Source organism: Coturnix japonica, chromosome 20 (assembly GCF_001577835.2).
Source record: "Coturnix japonica isolate 7356 chromosome 20, Coturnix japonica 2.1, whole genome shotgun sequence".
Taxonomy (NCBI): Eukaryota; Metazoa; Chordata; class Aves; order Galliformes; family Phasianidae; genus Coturnix; species Coturnix japonica.
Window position 1 is genome coordinate 8,388,979 of NC_029535.1, and position 16,905 is coordinate 8,405,883.

A 16,905-nucleotide genomic window follows, 5' to 3' on the forward strand; every position below is an offset into this window, starting at 1 on the left:
GCCGGGGGACGCGTGCGCAGTGCAGCCGCTCGGCTCCGCTCCTCTCCCGTTGCCTCTCCCTCTCCCTCCGGTGCCGAACCCGGGGGCAGCGCACGGGCGGCGGCCGTGGGCACGGGGCAGCGGACGGAGCTGCTCGACGGCGCGGATGCCTGACCCGTGAGTACCCCACAGCCCGGCCCGGGGGATGCCGGGGGCTGGGGCGGGGATGGGAAGGGAGGGGAGGGGGGGGGAGGACACAGACCAGCCACCCCCGTGTATTGCCCGGCCCGCCCCCCCCCGCATGCTGCAGCCGGACCCTATTCGCATCCCCATCCTTGTCACGCTCCCCCTTCCGCCCCTACGTGCGCGCTCCCCCCTGCACGCACCCTCCTTTTGCACGATCCCCCTTTTCTCCATGATTTCCCTCTTCTCCCCCCCCTCCTCCTCCCCTTTCCAACGCATCCCCCCCTTTCTGTGCATCCTCCCCCTTTTTCCTCCTCCCTTCTCCGGGCACACACAGTGAGCACCGCGGGGCGCTGATGGAAAGGGAGGGCTGCGTCCGTGTGTCCGTGTGTCACCGCCTGACACCGGCCCCGTGCGCGATGCTCGGCGGGGCGGGGGCACGGAGCACACCGGGCCTGGGGGGGGGATTCCCTTCTCGTCGCCTCTCATCCCCTTCCTCCCCATCGCCCCCGAGCCCCTACGAGGAGGAGGAGGATGGAGGAGGAAGGCGGGGGCCCCCTCTCGCCGCAGGGATGGCTGCGCCCGGGTCTTGCCCAACCCAGGGGCAGGGCTGTTTTGTGGTCATCCCCCAGGGCCAGCTCTGCATCCACAGGTGTGCAGAGCTGGAGCATCCTCTGTGGGATGCGGGGTCCCCTTTGTGCTCCCTGCAGCCGGGGGTGCCGTACCCCACCAGCAGCCCTGACCTCGATGTGGCATGGGAAGGTTGGCTGAAGTCAGGGTGAGCCTGAGCTCCGGCCATCATCGGGTCCTCCAGCACCAGGCAGGGGGATCTGGTGACTTCATGACCAGAGGACCCGGTGACCGGGATGTGGCTCCCCCGTAGGGACACAGCATCATCTATCTGTCGCCCAACACGAGCCCATCACGTGGGCTTGGCAGCTTGGCTGAGGGATGGAGAGGGCCAACAGCATCCCTGGGCACAGCGAGGATCCCCCGGGAAGCTCCCTCCCTCCCTCCCTCCCCATGAGGCTGCTCTGGCGCGGATCCATGGCCTTATTTAAGAAACTCAACAAAAAGTGTTAAGTGAGTGGGAGGGATTTCCCCGCTGCAAGGAGAGTTGATTCCCCTCTGGATGCAGCTCCACCATCCCGGTGCTCTCAGTGCCTGCTGTCCCAGTGGATGTGTTGTGCATTGGGTTGCCCCTGTGGGCACGTACCTCAGGATACATCCCAGGGGACAGAGCCACATCAGATTTCCCTACAAGGATTTCAAGCTCCTCCGCCTCAGCCCTTCCCCACAAATGACTCAAAGCCGCTAATCAAAATACAGTCGTGTTCTTCAGCAATTAAACAAACTCTACCTCTGAAGAATTACAGTGGGGAAGCAGAGGTTTGGTGACTCGGACGTGCATCATTCGGGGTCTGTGTGCCATCCCTCAGCCATGTTGGTGGGGGTCTGTGCTTCCCCTGGGTGGTTTCTTGCAGTGAACCCCAGCAGCAGGGCTGATAACGGGGTGCAGCTCTGTGCTGAGATCGTGGCCGCTTCCGTGTTGCCCCGTGCCCACTGCTGCTTCCTATTACTCAGTTCCTTCTTCGTCTCTGCACGTCTCTGCATTTCCATCGCAAAGGCTTGTTTGGAGGGGGTGGGTCTAAAGGCATTTGGTTCTGTGTGTTATTTAATAGCTACTTCTTCATTCGAGGGGGAGAAATTGGATGTTGCTCCCTGTTCTTGTAACGATTCTCACCCAATGGAGAGGACGGTGCATGGTATCCCACGCTGCTGCAGGAGGGGAAAGTGCTGAGCTCTCACACTGTTGCAACCTGGACCTGGCAGCTGCTCTATGGGGGACGTCACCATCCCCACTCCAGCTCCATGGCACTCAGCCTTGTGGGCATCTCGTCCATTGCTGGGCACTCCATCAGCTCTCCCAGCCCATTTCCAGCAGTGTCCACTCCATTCATTCTGGTTTTGCTTTGCCACATGTTGGCCATGCCACAACCCCTCGTGTTCCCTTCTCTACCATCACTGATGGGCACTGGAGTGGTGCTGATCTGCCTGTTCTCCATTCTCTCCCCCTGCAATCCCAGGGATCCCAATCTCTCTCCCATCCAGCTCCATGCACTCATGCATTTTGCTGGAGAGCCGTGTTGCAGTGAGCACATTTCCAGCAGGCTGTGGTGGGGCTGTTGGGCTGCGGGGGGTGCTCAGAAAGTCTCCAATCCCTTGCAGCAGTGGCAGAACAGAGTTGCCTTATCGAGATCTCCAGCAGGGATGGGATGCCTTCAGTCCAGCTGTGCATGCATTGCTGCAGCTGCATGGCTGGTGCATGGCTGGGGGCAGCTGTGTTCATGCCATCCCTTGTGCTGGCAGCCGTGCACCAGGGGATGCAGCATTCAATGGCTTTGGGGTATAAATGCAGCTCAGACCAAAGCCAGGCTCATGGTGCACCCAAGGGTGTGGGGAGGAACACGAGGGGCAGCCCCAGAGCTGTTACTGTCCCACACAGTGTCTTGCCTTTGGTTTAGCCCTGGTGAAGCAGCAGAGTCAAGGAGAACAATGGAATCCTATGGGCTTCAGCATCGATATTCATCACAGGCATGAAAAAAAAAGGGGGGAATTCCTGACAGAGGGAAATACAGAGGGTAGGATTTCCAAACAAGCTGCACTTCCAGTTCTCTGAGCAGCCCAGGAAACAGTCTCACCTGCTGTGTGCTGAGCTGCTGGGGGCTCTTGACACAGATAGTGAGGATCACTGAGCTTACAGATGGGGCTCCATATAGAAGGGCCTCACGGAGCCAGCAAAGTGCTTGGGGTGCAGGGTTTGGGTTTTCCCCTTGCCCTCCCTCTTGTCTCCTGTATGAACCCACTGGGGGCTCCTGCAGAAGGCAAATGCCCACGCGGCGGTTCAGTGCAAAGGGCAGGAGAAGAGCAAACAGGTGCAGCAACCCCGGAAAAGGAAAGGAAAGCTTCGTGCTGGCCTCGCCAAACAACAAAAATGAATGGTGAGGACAGACAGAGCTGTGGGGCGGTGTGGGACGCCGTGCTGCGTGCTGTGCCTGTGGCACAGGGGCCATGCAGGGTGACAGTGCTTCCTTCCTCTGTGCCACCAGCTCCTCCCCGCGTGGCCGAGCCGAACCCTGCAGACTTTGTTCCCCTTTGGTTGGGTTTTAAATAACCCACGGGTCGGTGTTGGAGCTCCCCAATGCTTGTAACAGATGGGACAGTGCAGAACATCCCTATTGTGGTGACCAATGTGTGTCCCCCAGGGGCTGTCTTGGGGATGGGGCAGTGGAGGGGATGCCATGCATGCTGTGCCCACAGTGTCCTGACCTCTACCTGCAGCCTGACCTTGTAATGCTCCAATACAAGCTGGTATTCAGCATCCAAAAGTGGGATTTTGGTGCACACCATCGGTGCTGGGGTCAGGGATGCTTGGCAGAGGGATGCAGAGCTACTCAGGGACCGCTCCAGATGTAAACCACGGCCTGAGCAGCAGCACAGCAAGGCTTCATCCCTTCCCTCCCTCCTTCCCTCTCCCCATGCTCCTGCTGCTCGCCCTGTGCCTCTGCTGGGTATTGATCCCCACGATCTTTCTCCTTTCGCATGGATCATTACCAAATGCTTAATGGGAGTCTGCCTTAACAACGCCACGATACCTCCACTAATAGAAACGTAATTGTCAGGGTTTGCCTTATTAAATCCCCCAGCTGATTGGCGCGGGTGCTATTTTGGGGCTCTGAAATAATTAACCACATTTCTGTGCAAGAGCCGGGGCTGAGGGGATGGTGGCAGCTTTGGGATGTTTGGTGAGGAGCTTTTGGGATGTTGGGATGGGGGTTTCTCTGCTGTGCAGTGAGGAGTTTGGGGGATGTGCAATGGGATTTGGCTCAGAGGATGCTCAGTGCAGGAGCACCCAGCGCTGGGGATTGGGGCTGATGGAGAAATCACTGCAGGGCTCCCAGAGACATCTACTCCCTCCTGCCACCTCTGCAGTGTGCAGGGGCACTTTGTGGGCATGCTCAGGGCAGCTGCAGGGCAGCACATCATCACCTCTTTGGTCCCCATGTGGCTGATGTGTCCTGGATCAGGCTGTGATCCTGGGCACAGCTGTCAGTATGGGGGTCAGGCTTGCCCCGTGCCCACAGACACCATCCCAATGTGAGGGCTCGAGCCCCACCTTTAGAGTCTGTTCTAATTGCTGAAGTGGGAAGGGAGAAAAAAAAAAAAGAGAGAAAAAAAGCAGTCTAAGAATAGCTCCCAAAACTTCCTGTGCACCAGCAGGTGTCTGGGTGCACTGCAGGGTGGGGGCGGCCATGGGGCCGAGCTGTGCCCATGGGGCAAACCCTTTTGGTGGGGGGTCCCTGCAAAGCAGCAGAGCTGCTAAAGCATGAGGGGTTTCACATAGGGCCTGTGGAGTTCCCCTGTGGCGGTGTGGGCTCAGTGCTGGGACAGTGGTAGAGCAGCCACGTTGGGTTTTGTGTGCTGTGGTTGGTGCACGGCGTTGGGATTTTGGTGTGTTTTGGGGTGATGGGTGCACGCTGCATCACCCTGCTCTGGTTCTGGGCTCCCTTTGCTGCAGTCCAAGTGGTGACCGCTGGTGTCTGTGCCGCTGTTCCAGCCCCGCGGGCAAATTCAATCAAGGAAGCTTGAGGTCGCACGGCCGATTTTTCTCTCACATGTTGCTTTTGTTTGTGAGTCACTCTCAGCCGACAGCTCTGTGGGTGCAGCCCTACTCTGCAGTGACGCTGCATCCCACCCCACTCCACAGCTCCACCACTCGCTGCCCGATTCCTCCCCCGTGGGTGATACTCCGGAAGATCCTGGGGCACCACGTGTTGGCACCACCCCGCTGGATGGATCCTTGCATTGCACAGGGTGTGATGCTGCAATGGCCACTTCCTTGGTTCTATGGGTTCCTCTGGTGTTGGTGTGCCCACGGTGTCCCCGTGATACCCCAGATGTCCCCATCCTGCCTAGGAGAGCTGTGTCCCCACACTGCAGGAGGCTGGGCAGAGCAGCGTGGCCTTGGTGGGGCTTTCCCAAAAAAGGTCTGAACTCTTCAGTTGAGTTTGCCACTTCCCTTACCACTCCCTTTCCTGTCAGAGGATGTGTTCGGCTTCTTTTCTTTTCTCTCTCTTTCTTCTTTTCCTTCCCAGCTCCCTGCCCAGCCAATGCTGCGCACCGTGAGCCAGGTGCTGACGGCGTGGCCATGGCTGGAATAGCACAGGTACAGGTGTGGGGATGGCCTCGGTGCTGCCTGAGACATCCACGGTGTTTGGTGGGTGCTGGGATCCAGCAGCCACTCTGGGGAAGGGGATGTTTCCCTTCCAAAGTAATGGATGCATCCTCCCTGTCCAGCTGCGTGGGGGCTCAGTGATGTGCACTGGGGTGGCACAGCCCTATCCCTGTTGCACCATGATCAGATGGGAAGAGCTCAGTGGGGATGTGGGTGTGGGAGCTGGCAGGACATGGCACAGGGGTGCCTGGAATATGAGGACTCCAAGGCTGTGTGTAGCAGCTACGTCAGTGAGTGTGGGGCAGCACCACAGGGCAATGGGGCTGGGTGGGGGCTATGGGGCTGCCTTGTGTATGTGTTTAGGAAACATCCCCTGTCCTCCTCCTTCCTCTTTTCGCAGTCTCGTGCACACCCACACCTCCCCATGGGCTCTGGCTCTGTGTGGTTCTGCTTCCTGATCTGCTGTTCCAGTGGCCCCAGCACTGCAGCACTGCCACGCTCCATAACCACGTCCCCATCTCTTGGGCACCCCGTGCTCTGTGCTCCAGTGCTGCATAAGAGCCTTCCCTGCCTTTGCATTCAGCACGGTGCGATGCAGCAGGAGGGGACCCAGCATGGTTCCTTTGTGTTTTTCCCCTTGTCACACCATTGCTGTAATGAACACCAAGGGACCACTAGGATTTGCTGTGGGATTTTGTTGCCTGTGCAGCCATTGAGGATGAGGTTGGTTGGTACGAGGGAAGGAAAGCAAAGGGGAGAACAAGAATTCTGCAATGCACCTGCCAACAGTGCTGTCTGAGGGCGCAGAGCTGCTGCCGAGCGGGGTGACAAGGTCACAGCCATCCTGCCAGCACTCGGGGCTATAAATAGGGACAATTGGGAGAGAAGCACAGACTCTCTCCTTTTTAGTTCCTGCAGGAGTGCAGGGAACCAGCAGGAGGGCTTCAGGGGCCAGGGAGAGGAGCTTGCAGCAGGAGACCACAGTCCCCGGTCCTTGTCCCTGTTGTGCGTGGATCCAAACCTGCTCCACCAGCATCCCCTGTTCAGCCTGTGCCCTGCTGGGATGCACATCCCAGGTCCTGGCTCTGCAGCAGGATGGTGACCTGGGGCAATGGGACAAGGAGCATTTCCACTGCAGGACGGGAATGGAGCAGGTGCAGTCGGGGCCACTGAGCTCTGCAGAGCTCTGAGCCTGGCCAACACTTGGCACAGAGTTTGGGTGTAGTGCTGGGAGTTGAGAACTTCCCTCGTTTCCTTCCACTCACATGATGCCGTGGAGCAGCTCTGACTTCCCTGTCCTGAACCTAAATGCCTTCATGGTGCCTAGCAGTGGTATGGGGCACAGCTGTGCGAGGCTGAACACTGACCGTGGACTGTGCCCAATCCCTGCAGGGCAGAGCTGGGGTTTGGAGCATCCAGCATGGAGTAAGCAGTCCCCAAACAGTGGGGGGACCCTATGAGTGCCACACTGTCACACTGCCAGCAAAGCAAGAGCAGGGTCAGAGAGCAGCGAGGGGCAGCCCACTGCCGTACCCTCCCCTCCTCCTTTCCTTCTCACTTCCTTTTCTTGCACCAATGTCTGCCTGCATTACCCCAGCCTGCACAGGGCTCTTCCCAGCATGGCACAGCCCTTCCCCGGATGCTCCCACGCAGGGTCCATGCTCACCATGGTGGTAACATGGTGCCACTCCATTTGCCTGTTGCAGGCTCCAGCCGTGCGGCTGCAGGAACGCTAACCGGGCTGCTCGGGTCACCCGCAGCCTGGGAGCAGCAGCGAGCAGCAGAAGAACCCCTGGAGCACGACCCACCCACGGCCACCGTGTATGAGGCTGGGACGCAGGTGAGATGGAAACAGGGCTGGGAGCAATGGGGGACAGGGAGGGGAGTGCAAATAAAGCACAGCAAACCACAGTGAGAGGGTCCCTTGGTCACCTCTGTGAGGTCTGGAGAGGAGGACGCATGGGGACAGTGTGTCACCTAGAGCAGAGGGAAGACCTCAGCCCCTTGGATGCCCCTTGGACCCTAATGCTGCTTCTTGAGGTGGGGGGAGCCAGGTTGGTTGCCTATCCTCTGCTCACCCACTGCTCTCCATTCCCTCCTGCCTTGCAGTACGCAGGACCCGCGTCCGCAGAGCCACCCCTTCCGATGTCCCGGCATGAGACTTCTCCGACAACGGTGCAACCCGCCAGCAACCACCGCCCCAACGCCTGCTGCTTCTGCTGGTGCTGCTGCTGCAGTTGCTCATGGTAAGCACGTGTTACACGAGCAGCACTTTGGTCCCACGTGGCTGGTGCAGCACCGAGGTGTGGGTGCAGCTGGAGCTGCATGATGGGGTCCCTTTGGGCACAGCACCATGGGCAGCAGTGCAGGAGCACAGCTGGGATGGAGCCGTCCCCACTCACCTTATCTCAGGGGTGCCCATATATCAGGTTTTGGAGAGTTAACCTGCTCTCAGCATCAACACATTGTGAGATTGCTGACAGCTTTGTGCACCGCTGCAGTGTTGGGTTCTGCAGCTACTGACGGCATTGAACCCAGAGGATCATCCAGACCTGGAGCTGAACAAACCCAGGGACCAAGCGCAGCACTGATGCATCATCACTGTGCAAGGCCCTGCTCTTGGAGCCCCATTCTCCTGATCCAGCTTTGTTTCCTCAAATGAATCATAGAATGTAACAATGCAACAAGGACTGAGAGCAGCACAACACCCACCCGTGTCCCACCTGGTCATCTGCAGGACTTTGGGAGCAGAAGCAATCGAGGATGGTGCAATGCAATCCCAGATTCGGATGCATCATGCACTGAGCCCTGTGCCCAGCCCAGCTGCTGCTCTGAGGGCTAAACCCAGGATTGCAGCCAGGGCCAGTGTTGCAAGCAGGAAGCTCTGCGGTCGGAGCCCAGCTCCGAAATTGGTGGGCCTGGGGGAAGTTGGCTGGAGGCCGCTTTCCTATTGCAGCACAAGGCTGAGGATGGGGGGAACAGGAGACATCGGTGCTGCAGTTGTTGCCTGCAGGCGGTGCTGGTGCTGTGCGTCGTGGCTGCACCAAGTGCAGGATCCGGCACTTTTGTCTTCCTAATTCTGTCCCTGCCGTCTGCTTCCTGCGTGGGCTGAGCCCTGCTGGCAGCTGGAGGAGGTGATAGCACAGCACGGTGCCCTGCAGCAATGTATTGGTGCTGGGTGGCACGGTGCATGTTGGCACAGCAGTGCAGGAAACATCGCTGCGTGGTCAGGGCGGAATTGCACAAAGGAAGGGAAGGAACAGAGGTGTGGGATGTGGGTGCCTACAAAGGGAGTTTGATGGGCAGGAGGTAGCGGGGTCAGGGTGAGGTGGGGCTGCAGCCCCGTGTCCCACCACCCATTACTACCTTTCCATCTCCACGTTAGGAACGAGGACCGGGAGCGAGCGTGGAGGGCGTCCCGGGAGACCAAACTGGAGACCATCCCAAACTGTGAAGCGTGGTGAGTGCGGGGACACCGGGTGCATGGCACGGCATCTCATGGCACGGCATCTCATGGCACGGCATCTCATGGCGCAGCATCTCATGGCATGGCACAGGGAGCCGTTCACAGCCTCTCTGCTTGGAGGGATATGTGGGGGCTCTGAGCATCCACTGCCTTGGAAATGAGCACACAGCTCAGCCATGGGTGCTCTGCTAGTGCCAGGGATCAGATGCATTCATTAGCCAGTGGTAATGATGGCTCCTGCCTTGCTTTAGTGATTAGGATTTTGCTCCCCCAACAGTCAGCGCTGGTGCATGGTCAGCACAGGAAGGGGTTTGTGCCCTCCTGGGTATGTGCAGAGCCAGCAGCATAATTCCCCTTTGGTGGAATTCACTTTTAACCTGTGGCCTGGCTGAGCAGAGCCGGGACAAACCCCATGGGCACTTATGGAGATCTCCAGGAGCTCCATAATGAACAGAGCCTGAGCAAGAGCACGAGCACAGGGGATGTTTGGGAGCATTCCCCCTGGGATGGCTCAGAGCTGGGATCATCCCTGTGCACTCCTTGTTCTGGGGGATGGATACAGTGAAATAAACCTGGCCCCATCCCATCCCATATCCAGCACTGTACTCCAGCTGTAACACCTTCCCTTTGCTTCCCACCCCGCTGACCCCACAGCTCCAAACCCACCACGGAGGAGGTTCGGGGCTGGGCTCAGTCCTTTGACAAGCTGATGAAGAGCCCGGCGGGTCGCAACGTCTTCCGGGAGTTCTTGAGGACTGAATACAGTGAGGAGAACATGCTCTTCTGGTTGGCGTGCGAGGAGCTCAAAACCGAATGCAACAAACACACCATCGATGAGAAGGCCAGGACCATCTATGAGGACTACATCTCCATCCTCTCACCCAAGGAAGTACGTGGCACAAATGATCCGGGAAGGTTTTGGTCCATTTCTGTGGTTTAAGTGGAGGTTTGGGGGTGGGTTCTTAGGGAAACGACACCCAGGTGCACAGTGTTGGGGGTACCGGAGGGATGGTCACGGTGCTATGTCCCTAAATCCAACGGGATGGCATCGGAAGGATGTTGGTACCCAGCTACATCCCCATCCTGTCTGTCCCCGAAGTTCCTCGCGTTCCGGGGTTGTGCTGCGGGGCCGAAACCTCACGAGGGCACCATCGTGCCGAGATGATGCGGCTGCGGGGGACACCGCAACCCCGCTCCGTACCGTGCGGGGCTGTACCCGGGGTTGGGGGCTCATCGCTGTGGTCCCACCGCCCATTTCTCCCTCATTTCTCGCCCAGGTGAGCCTGGATTCTCGGGTGCGGGAGGTGATCAATCGGAAGATGCAGGAGCCGTCCTCGCACACCTTCGACGACGCTCAGCTCCAGATTTACACGCTGATGCACAGAGACTCCTACCCTCGCTTCCTGAACTCTGCCATATACAAATCGCTGCTCCAGAACGTCTCCCGCTCCTCCTCGGAGTCCTAAAGGCCGTGGGGACACCGGCGGGGACGCGGCACCAGGAGGGGGGGGGGGCGCACAGCCCGGCTCTCCTTCACCCCCCACCCCCCGTTTTTAGCTTTTTACCTGTGAGCCCTCGCTCTCAGGGCTGTCCCTGGGGTGGGGGCACCGCGACGGCTCAGCCCCGGGCTCGTACTACTGAACCCCATCCCGGCTGGAGGCAGAGGGGGGTGCCCAGGGCTCAGCCCCCCCCCAGGGCTGCACCCACTTTTGAAGAGGTCACTTTATCCCTTGTCCACCACACCCGGGGATACAGCACGTCCCCGTTTCCCACCTGAGACCCCTTTGGGGGGCACGTTTTGTTCTGCAGGTTTTGTTTCTCTTTTTCAAGGTGGGGGGGTGGGGAGGGAAGTCAGTTGTTGTTTGGTTGGTTTCGGAACTTTTTATTTTAAAAGGTGTTTTTTTTTGTTGGTTTTTTTTTTTTTTTTTTTGGTTGGATTTCATTATGGGGGTGGGGGGGAATGGAACTGGGGAGGGGGGGTGTTGATGGAGCGCCTGTTGTATATATAAAAACACATCGGGTTTACATCGCTCCGTCTGTTTAAAGCAGCCCCAACAGATCCAGGGACACCCCCAGGCAGCCCACACTGCTGCAGCAGGAGGAGGAATGATGTCCCATATACAACCTGCTGGGGAGCAGAGGGAGGCAGCCGTCAAATGCAGCCCCAGTGCTGGGGGGGGGCCCTGCTCAGACAGCAGGACTGATCCATGCACTCATTACCCCAAACACAAGAGCATCCTGCATCCTCAGTGCAGCAAACCCTATGAGAACATCAGTAAGGGCAATGCAGTCAGCAGAACCCCAAAAGGGTTTTAGCTGGGCTGTACCTTCCCCAGCACAAGCACTGGGCTCTGCCTTCATCCTGCAGGAGGAGCTTGGCACCGAGCAGGGCTCTGTGTGCAATGGGAAATGTCACAGGGGGGAAAAAAAAAAGATATATCATATCTGTGTATTTTTGTATGGCACGAAGAGTTGTTTACCATGGGCCCAGCTCCCAGCATTGCAACGTTACTGCCAGCAGCCCCTACCCTTGTGCTGACACACAGCCAACACTGTAGGCCCAGCAGGAGCCATACAGGCTTTGGGAAGGTCTGGAAGGGCTCTGGTGCAGAACAGCCCCCCCCCCAAATCCCTTACAGGAAAAGAAAAGAGCACGAGTTCTTTTTATTGAAGATATTTTTTTAAACAAACAAACTCTCCGCTCTTTTTTTCTTGTTTGTTTCCTTCCTGGTGGCGCCATAGAGTGGAAATTCGTGTCAGTAAAATCGAGTTCTCTTTTGCCAAAGCTGGAAACGCAACTCAAGAAAATGTAGTTTTTGAGAGAGAACAGAGCGGGTTCGTTTGCTCAGGAATGTTGGTATTTCTATTATTTGGTTCTTAGTGCTCCCAGAGCCCCTTGCAAACCCAGTGGGTCAGACAAGCTCCCACAGCAGGGGCAGCTCCGGTCCTGTGCCAAGAAGCCATTAAGAACCAAGAGAGAAGCAGCAAAGCAACAACTTCACAGCCCAGGGTGCTCCTCCTGCTTGTACCTCGAGTGATGGAAGTGCGACAGTGCTAACAAGTGATGCTAAGCAGCTAATGAGTGATGCTAAGCAGCAGAAGCCCTGGCACGGAGGTGCAGCACACTGGTTTCTCTGCAGGCACTGAGCAGAGCCAGCACTGTGATAGCCCCCCTTACCCTCCAGCACCACAGCCTGCATTACCGAGATCTTACCTTCACGTTTGGGTTTGCAGAGCATTCCCAAAGCTGTCCAGGAGCACAGCAGACTGGTTGGACCCCCCACCAAGGTGCCAGACCCACACAGACCCACTATCACCAGGTAAGCTGTGTCATCTCTTGCTCACCATCCTAGCACTTAAGCATCCTGTCAGTCAGTTTCCATCCCTTTTTAATCCCATGGCTTTCTACCCACTGGCTGCTCCAGAAGCACAGCAGAATGCCACAAGGCAAGGTGCTATCCTGCAGCTTTGGAGGAGCTCCTTTTGTTTCTCAATCTCCATATGCAAATTTAAGATTGCACTCAGGCTCCGCTCCTCTCCTTACATTAACACAAGAAGAAAAGCAACAGCAACTGGTAATGAGCTGGCTCCTGTTCACAGTGCACGAGCCAGAGTGCCTTGGCCAGCTTTGGTTTTATATCCTGAAGGGGTTTTTAAAGCATTACTGTGAGGACACTGTTCCCTCTCAAGCCTGGCTTGAATAATCCCATCCGCTGCAAGACTCGTGAGGCTTAACAAGTTGTCAGCATCTTTGAATCTTTTCCTTCTTGGGAGACTTGGCTGCACCCCATCAAGTGAAAGCCTTGAGCAAAGGATCCTGTTGGGATCAGTGCCTCGAGAGGAACACAGCTCTCAAAGGGGCTGCAAGCACGTTTCCCGTCACTTTCATGTGGCTGCTTACTCCCCTCTCAACATCTCCAAGGTCTCTGCTGAATGTCTGCTGTCTGGCAGGCTGAAAAGCCAATGGAAATGCTTGCTTTTTCACTCTGAAACAGGGGAGCAATCCCATTGATGTGACTGCAAATGCCCCTGTACTGCTTATGAGGACAAGAGCAGAAGTGACCATACAAGGGGGTCCCTGGAATGCTGCATCACCTCAGCTAGAAGCCAGGAAACCCAGAAGAAAAGAAGGGTTCTAAGTCTTAGAGCAAGATCAAACACTACTGAAAGGAAAGGCAGGCTGCAGTTATCCTCCCACCAGCCTGGTCCTGCAGGTCCCCACCAAAGTCACATCTCCAGAGCTCACACTTGAAGCTTGCTTTTGCAACCAACTTTCTTCATCTCATTCCCCTTGCAAGCACCAGCTACAAGCTCACCTCAAACATTCCCTGCAATGGCAATCAGGAGCAGACAGCCAGGGGGAGCAGCTCATTCAGCAGGAACAGCAACGATCTGCTGGGCTCCTCCTGCCAAACCAGATGTTAAGGGAGCTCCTGGCTGTTCGGGTCTCCTTGCCCTGCTCCTCCAAATCAACCACTTGGTTTTTCTGGTGGCTGGAGTCACCTTGTTTTCAGTCTGTTACAATGTGGAGAGCAGCATTATTGATATCATCTCTGCAGCAGCCTGTGCTGTTGGTGTTTAAAGACATGATCTCACAAGCTATCTCACACCATGCAAAACTGACAAGAATGCCACACCATCCAACTGTTCTTAACAGCTGCATGTCATCAAGTGCCCCAAAAGTTCTGTTCTGTCAATGGGTCTCAGCCTGGTAAGGAGAGCCAGGATTGCTACCCAGCCACACCAGGATTCAGCTCAATGTTCCAACTTTTAAGAGTTGGCTAGAAGCAAGTTTTCACACACTGATGGTCCACCTACAAACAGCTTTCTGCTGTCTCATGGTCCGGGAGTGATCAGTCTTCACCCATCCATATACCATTCTCTGAGCCCCTATGCAGCCCTACAAGAAATGCAAAGTGCTGTACACATGCAGTTCAAATAAAAGTCAGAAACTGACAAAAATGTTTAATATTAGTTTTGAAGAAAAAGTGACCATACTCGCTTAGATGAGAAAAATAATGACTAAGTGTGTTTAGTGAGCTCTCCTGCCACTGTCAGCCCACTACTGTGGCTCTCCACCGAGGCCCAAACAGAGAGGCAGGCCTCCCTGCAGCTGCTCTCTCAGTACGTGTGACAATGCAAACTCACTTGGGACACAATACACAATTGCCGTGGGAGCTGGCGTATGGAGGTTGCACTCAGATCTGCGTTTGGCTGCCGCTCTTGGGCCATGGCACATATCAGCAGAACTGCAAGAGAAGGGAGTTTAAACCCCGATTAGAAAACCTCACTAAGGGAGTTGCAGGTCATGCGCTTTCTGCCTAGAAGATAAGGATCTGGGTGATGGTCTTGTTTCTGAAGCAGGCAAGGGCTCGGGGATCCTAGGGAGGCAGGGCTCAGTCCCCACACTAAGGGCTAAATGGAGCTCCTATTTGAATCTCTCAGCTGTGGCTCTGGCACTCTGTAGTGGTGCCATTTCTGCTCACATCCGAGCTCTGCACACAGTATATAAAAGCAGCTTTAAAATCCTACACAATGTCATCACCACCATCTCTTGGGTGGCAGCGGGAGCATGAAAAGCACTGTGAAACCGGTCATGGCAGAAGAGGGAATGTGAGGAAGGAGAGAGGGAATGAAAAGTGAGACACAGCCCCAGCTGGTCTGCAGAGATGGGATGAACCCAGGAGCTCTTGCCTCTGTGCTGGGAGGAAAAGATCACTCGCTACAGCCAGCCAGCATTTGGCAAGCACATCTGAGGAGAGCAGCTAAGCATCTGCAGCACCGTGGGTAGAGCTACCCTTAACACCCCTCAGTGCCAGTAATATCCTTGGTGTGCTACCTTCCAGCGATTCCCACACTCGTTGCACACGACGAAGGTGGTCATGGGTTCATCGGAGCTGCGGGTCTGCACCTGGGGGAGGATACAAAGGAAAGGGGAGCTGAGCATTGTATGCAACCTTACAACATGGGTCACAAAGCAGCTCCTTGCTCCCCCCCCCAGCAACCAAGGGATTCATGCTGGCCATCTGGTCACACTGTCAGAAATCAAGACATCAAGGGTTGGGAGTGCAAAGAACCTCCCTGTAAAATGAATCTGGTTATTGTTTTACACACAAATTTACACATCCACACACATGTTCTGAGACCCTTAGGAGACTTGCAGATCCTGCAGCTAAACCAAGCTTCACGGTGTCTGCTTATATTACAGCAAATTAGACAAGCATCATCAACAGCTGCCTGCCAGCACGCCCGGGGCACAGTGGGTAAACACCAGAGCAGCTGAAAGCTCTAACACTGAAAGGCCACTGATAGGAACTGGAGGATACCTCACCAGACACAGTTGAGGAGGCACTGCCTAACAGTCCTGACACCATCTGAGCAACTGGTTTTGGGGCAGCAGCCTTCCCTCCTCACCCCTCGTTCTTTGTGGGTGGCTTTGGCAGCACACACAGCCACAGCCGTGCTGCACCCCGGGAAGGGATGCAGCTGGCTGGGAGACTACAAAACCCTCAGCCCATCAAGCACGTGCTCCACAGGAACACATAAAAAAGCACTCAAGCCATTCCCTTTTACAGACCAGTCCTGCGTCCTGGCCTCACAGAAATATACTCTGGGTTACCAGGTTCTGCACATTTCCAGTCTGCTTTCTATTTGAGTCATTAAAGAACTGATATCTAACCCAGATGTGGCCAGCCCTTGCCAGAAACACATAGTTTGCTAAGAAAAAAAAAATATAATCAGATTTTCATGGCATTTGAGTTCCACAAGGCACCAAAATATTGGCACTCCCTGAGCAAATCAGACAGAAGAACTATGCCAAGGGGGTAATTATGGTGATCTACATGTGTAATTACCTAACATGCAAGAGGCGCAGCATTTGCGTGGTGCAAACTAAACACGTTCCTCAAGAACACCAGATAGCTGAGCTCTGTAATTCTCATCCAATGTTACTGCCTGGCTCTGAATGCTTTCATAAATGCCAGTTCACCTACCTCAGGCATAGAGCACACCAATGCCAGTGTGTTCTGATTATCTCTATTTAGAAGACACTGCCGTGACCTGCCCCAATTCCAAGCAGTCAGACTCCAGCTTACAAGTGAAGCTTGAGTTCCACACACTGCCAACACAAATGAGGCAGCTCTGCAAGCCAACTTACTGGGCCATGCTCAGAGCTAGGCCTCTCACCACTGTTTCACTTATTCCTTACTAATAATTTCACCTCTTTAATGCTTTTATTTCAAACAAGTTTGGATTTGTTCATCCACAACTAACCTACATGGTTAATTTGTGCTTCTAATACCATCCACGTGCCTACTTTAGTTTCTGCCATCTTTCTTCTATACAACCCACTCCTCCTTTTCCTGAACCTCCACATTCCCTGCACCTACTTTCAACATGCAGCTCCCCCAAGATGCTCAGCAAGCAGCACTGACACACTCTTAGTGTGACATTCCTTGGCACTGCACAAGCCCAGCTCTTCCATAGAGCAGCATTTGCACGAAGTTACACAAGCTCCAACAAAAGATGCCCCCAAAACCATCAGTGCTGTATTTTAGAGAGCACTGAGCATGCCAAAAGCTTCTCCCCACCAGCAGCAAAGTTTCTGCCATGCTGCATGGCGTGCTGAGAAGCAGTGAGACCTCCAGACCATGACAGATCGTTTCCTGTGCAGAGCTCAATGCCAGGGAGGCTGGGGGAGCAGGAAGCCTAACCTGGGTGTAGGTGCAGTTCTTCTTCTTGCATTTCCCACAGGTGAAGAGGTCTGTCTGCGTCCCTCCTGTCTTGGCCATCTGATGCTCCCGGATCGCTTCTTTCGTCATGGCTTTCCTAATCTCTTTCAGCTCATTACTGGCCATTTCCTTTCAAAAAAAAGCAATAAAGTCACATCTGTCCAGTTTTACCACCACATTCAAGAGAGTCAGCAGGAGAGAACAGCCTAACAGATGGCTTTTCACTTTCAGTTACTTGTTCATATCCAGACCCCTGGGATGCTCCGATGGAACTTCAGAGCAATCTCCACATTACAATCACCACTGCCAGC

At 55.5% G+C, this 16,905-nt stretch overlaps 2 protein-coding genes across 3 annotated transcripts; one reads left to right on the plus strand and one right to left on the minus strand.

Annotated features, from left to right (window-relative positions):
* Positions 1 to 10,452, plus strand: LOC107323028 (regulator of G-protein signaling 19-like). 2 transcript variants are annotated; one of them, XM_015881716.2, is made up of 6 exons: positions 1 to 156; positions 7,105 to 7,238; positions 7,508 to 7,644; positions 8,784 to 8,858; positions 9,519 to 9,753; positions 10,142 to 10,452. In XM_015881716.2, exons 3-6 carry the CDS (start codon positions 7,544 to 7,546, stop codon positions 10,328 to 10,330), a joined length of 600 nt encoding a protein of 199 aa, XP_015737202.2. In that variant the 5' UTR covers positions 1 to 156; positions 7,105 to 7,238; positions 7,508 to 7,543; the 3' UTR covers positions 10,331 to 10,452. The 2 variants fall into 2 exon arrangements, with proteins under 2 accessions (XP_015737202.2, XP_032304497.1); XM_032448606.1 differs by lacking the exons at positions 1 to 156; positions 7,105 to 7,238 and having other exon boundaries at positions 7,539 to 7,644; positions 8,785 to 8,858.
* A 3,345-nt stretch (positions 10,453 to 13,797) lies between these two features.
* Positions 13,798 to 16,743, minus strand: LOC107323026 (transcription elongation factor A protein 2). Its single transcript, XM_015881714.1, has 3 exons — positions 16,577 to 16,743; positions 14,704 to 14,775; positions 13,798 to 14,113 (listed from the first exon to the last, which is right to left on the minus strand). The coding sequence occupies exons 1-3, from the start codon at positions 16,718 to 16,720 to the stop codon at positions 14,105 to 14,107; spliced, it is 225 nt and encodes a 74-aa protein (XP_015737200.1). The 5' UTR covers positions 16,721 to 16,743; the 3' UTR covers positions 13,798 to 14,104.
* Between the last annotated feature and the right edge of the window lie 162 nt (positions 16,744 to 16,905).

Bases quoted from the DNA above. Each gene is read 5' to 3' on its own strand.
- LOC107323026 (XM_015881714.1), bottom strand. From the start codon at position 16,720: ATGGCCAGTAATGAGCTGAAAGAGATTAGGAAAGCCATGACGAAAGAA. The intron at 14,776-16,576 runs GTTAGGCTTCCT...ATCCTCCCCCAG, and splicing joins AGAACTGCACCTACACCCAG to GTGCAGACCCGCAGCTCCGA.
- LOC107323028 (XM_015881716.2), top strand. From the start codon at position 7,544: ATGTCCCGGCATGAGACTTCTCCGACAACGGTGCAACCCGCCAGCAAC. The intron at 7,645-8,783 runs GTAAGCACGTGT...TCTCCACGTTAG, and splicing joins TGCTGCTGCAGTTGCTCATG to GAACGAGGACCGGGAGCGAG. The intron at 9,754-10,141 runs GTACGTGGCACA...TTTCTCGCCCAG, and splicing joins CCATCCTCTCACCCAAGGAA to GTGAGCCTGGATTCTCGGGT.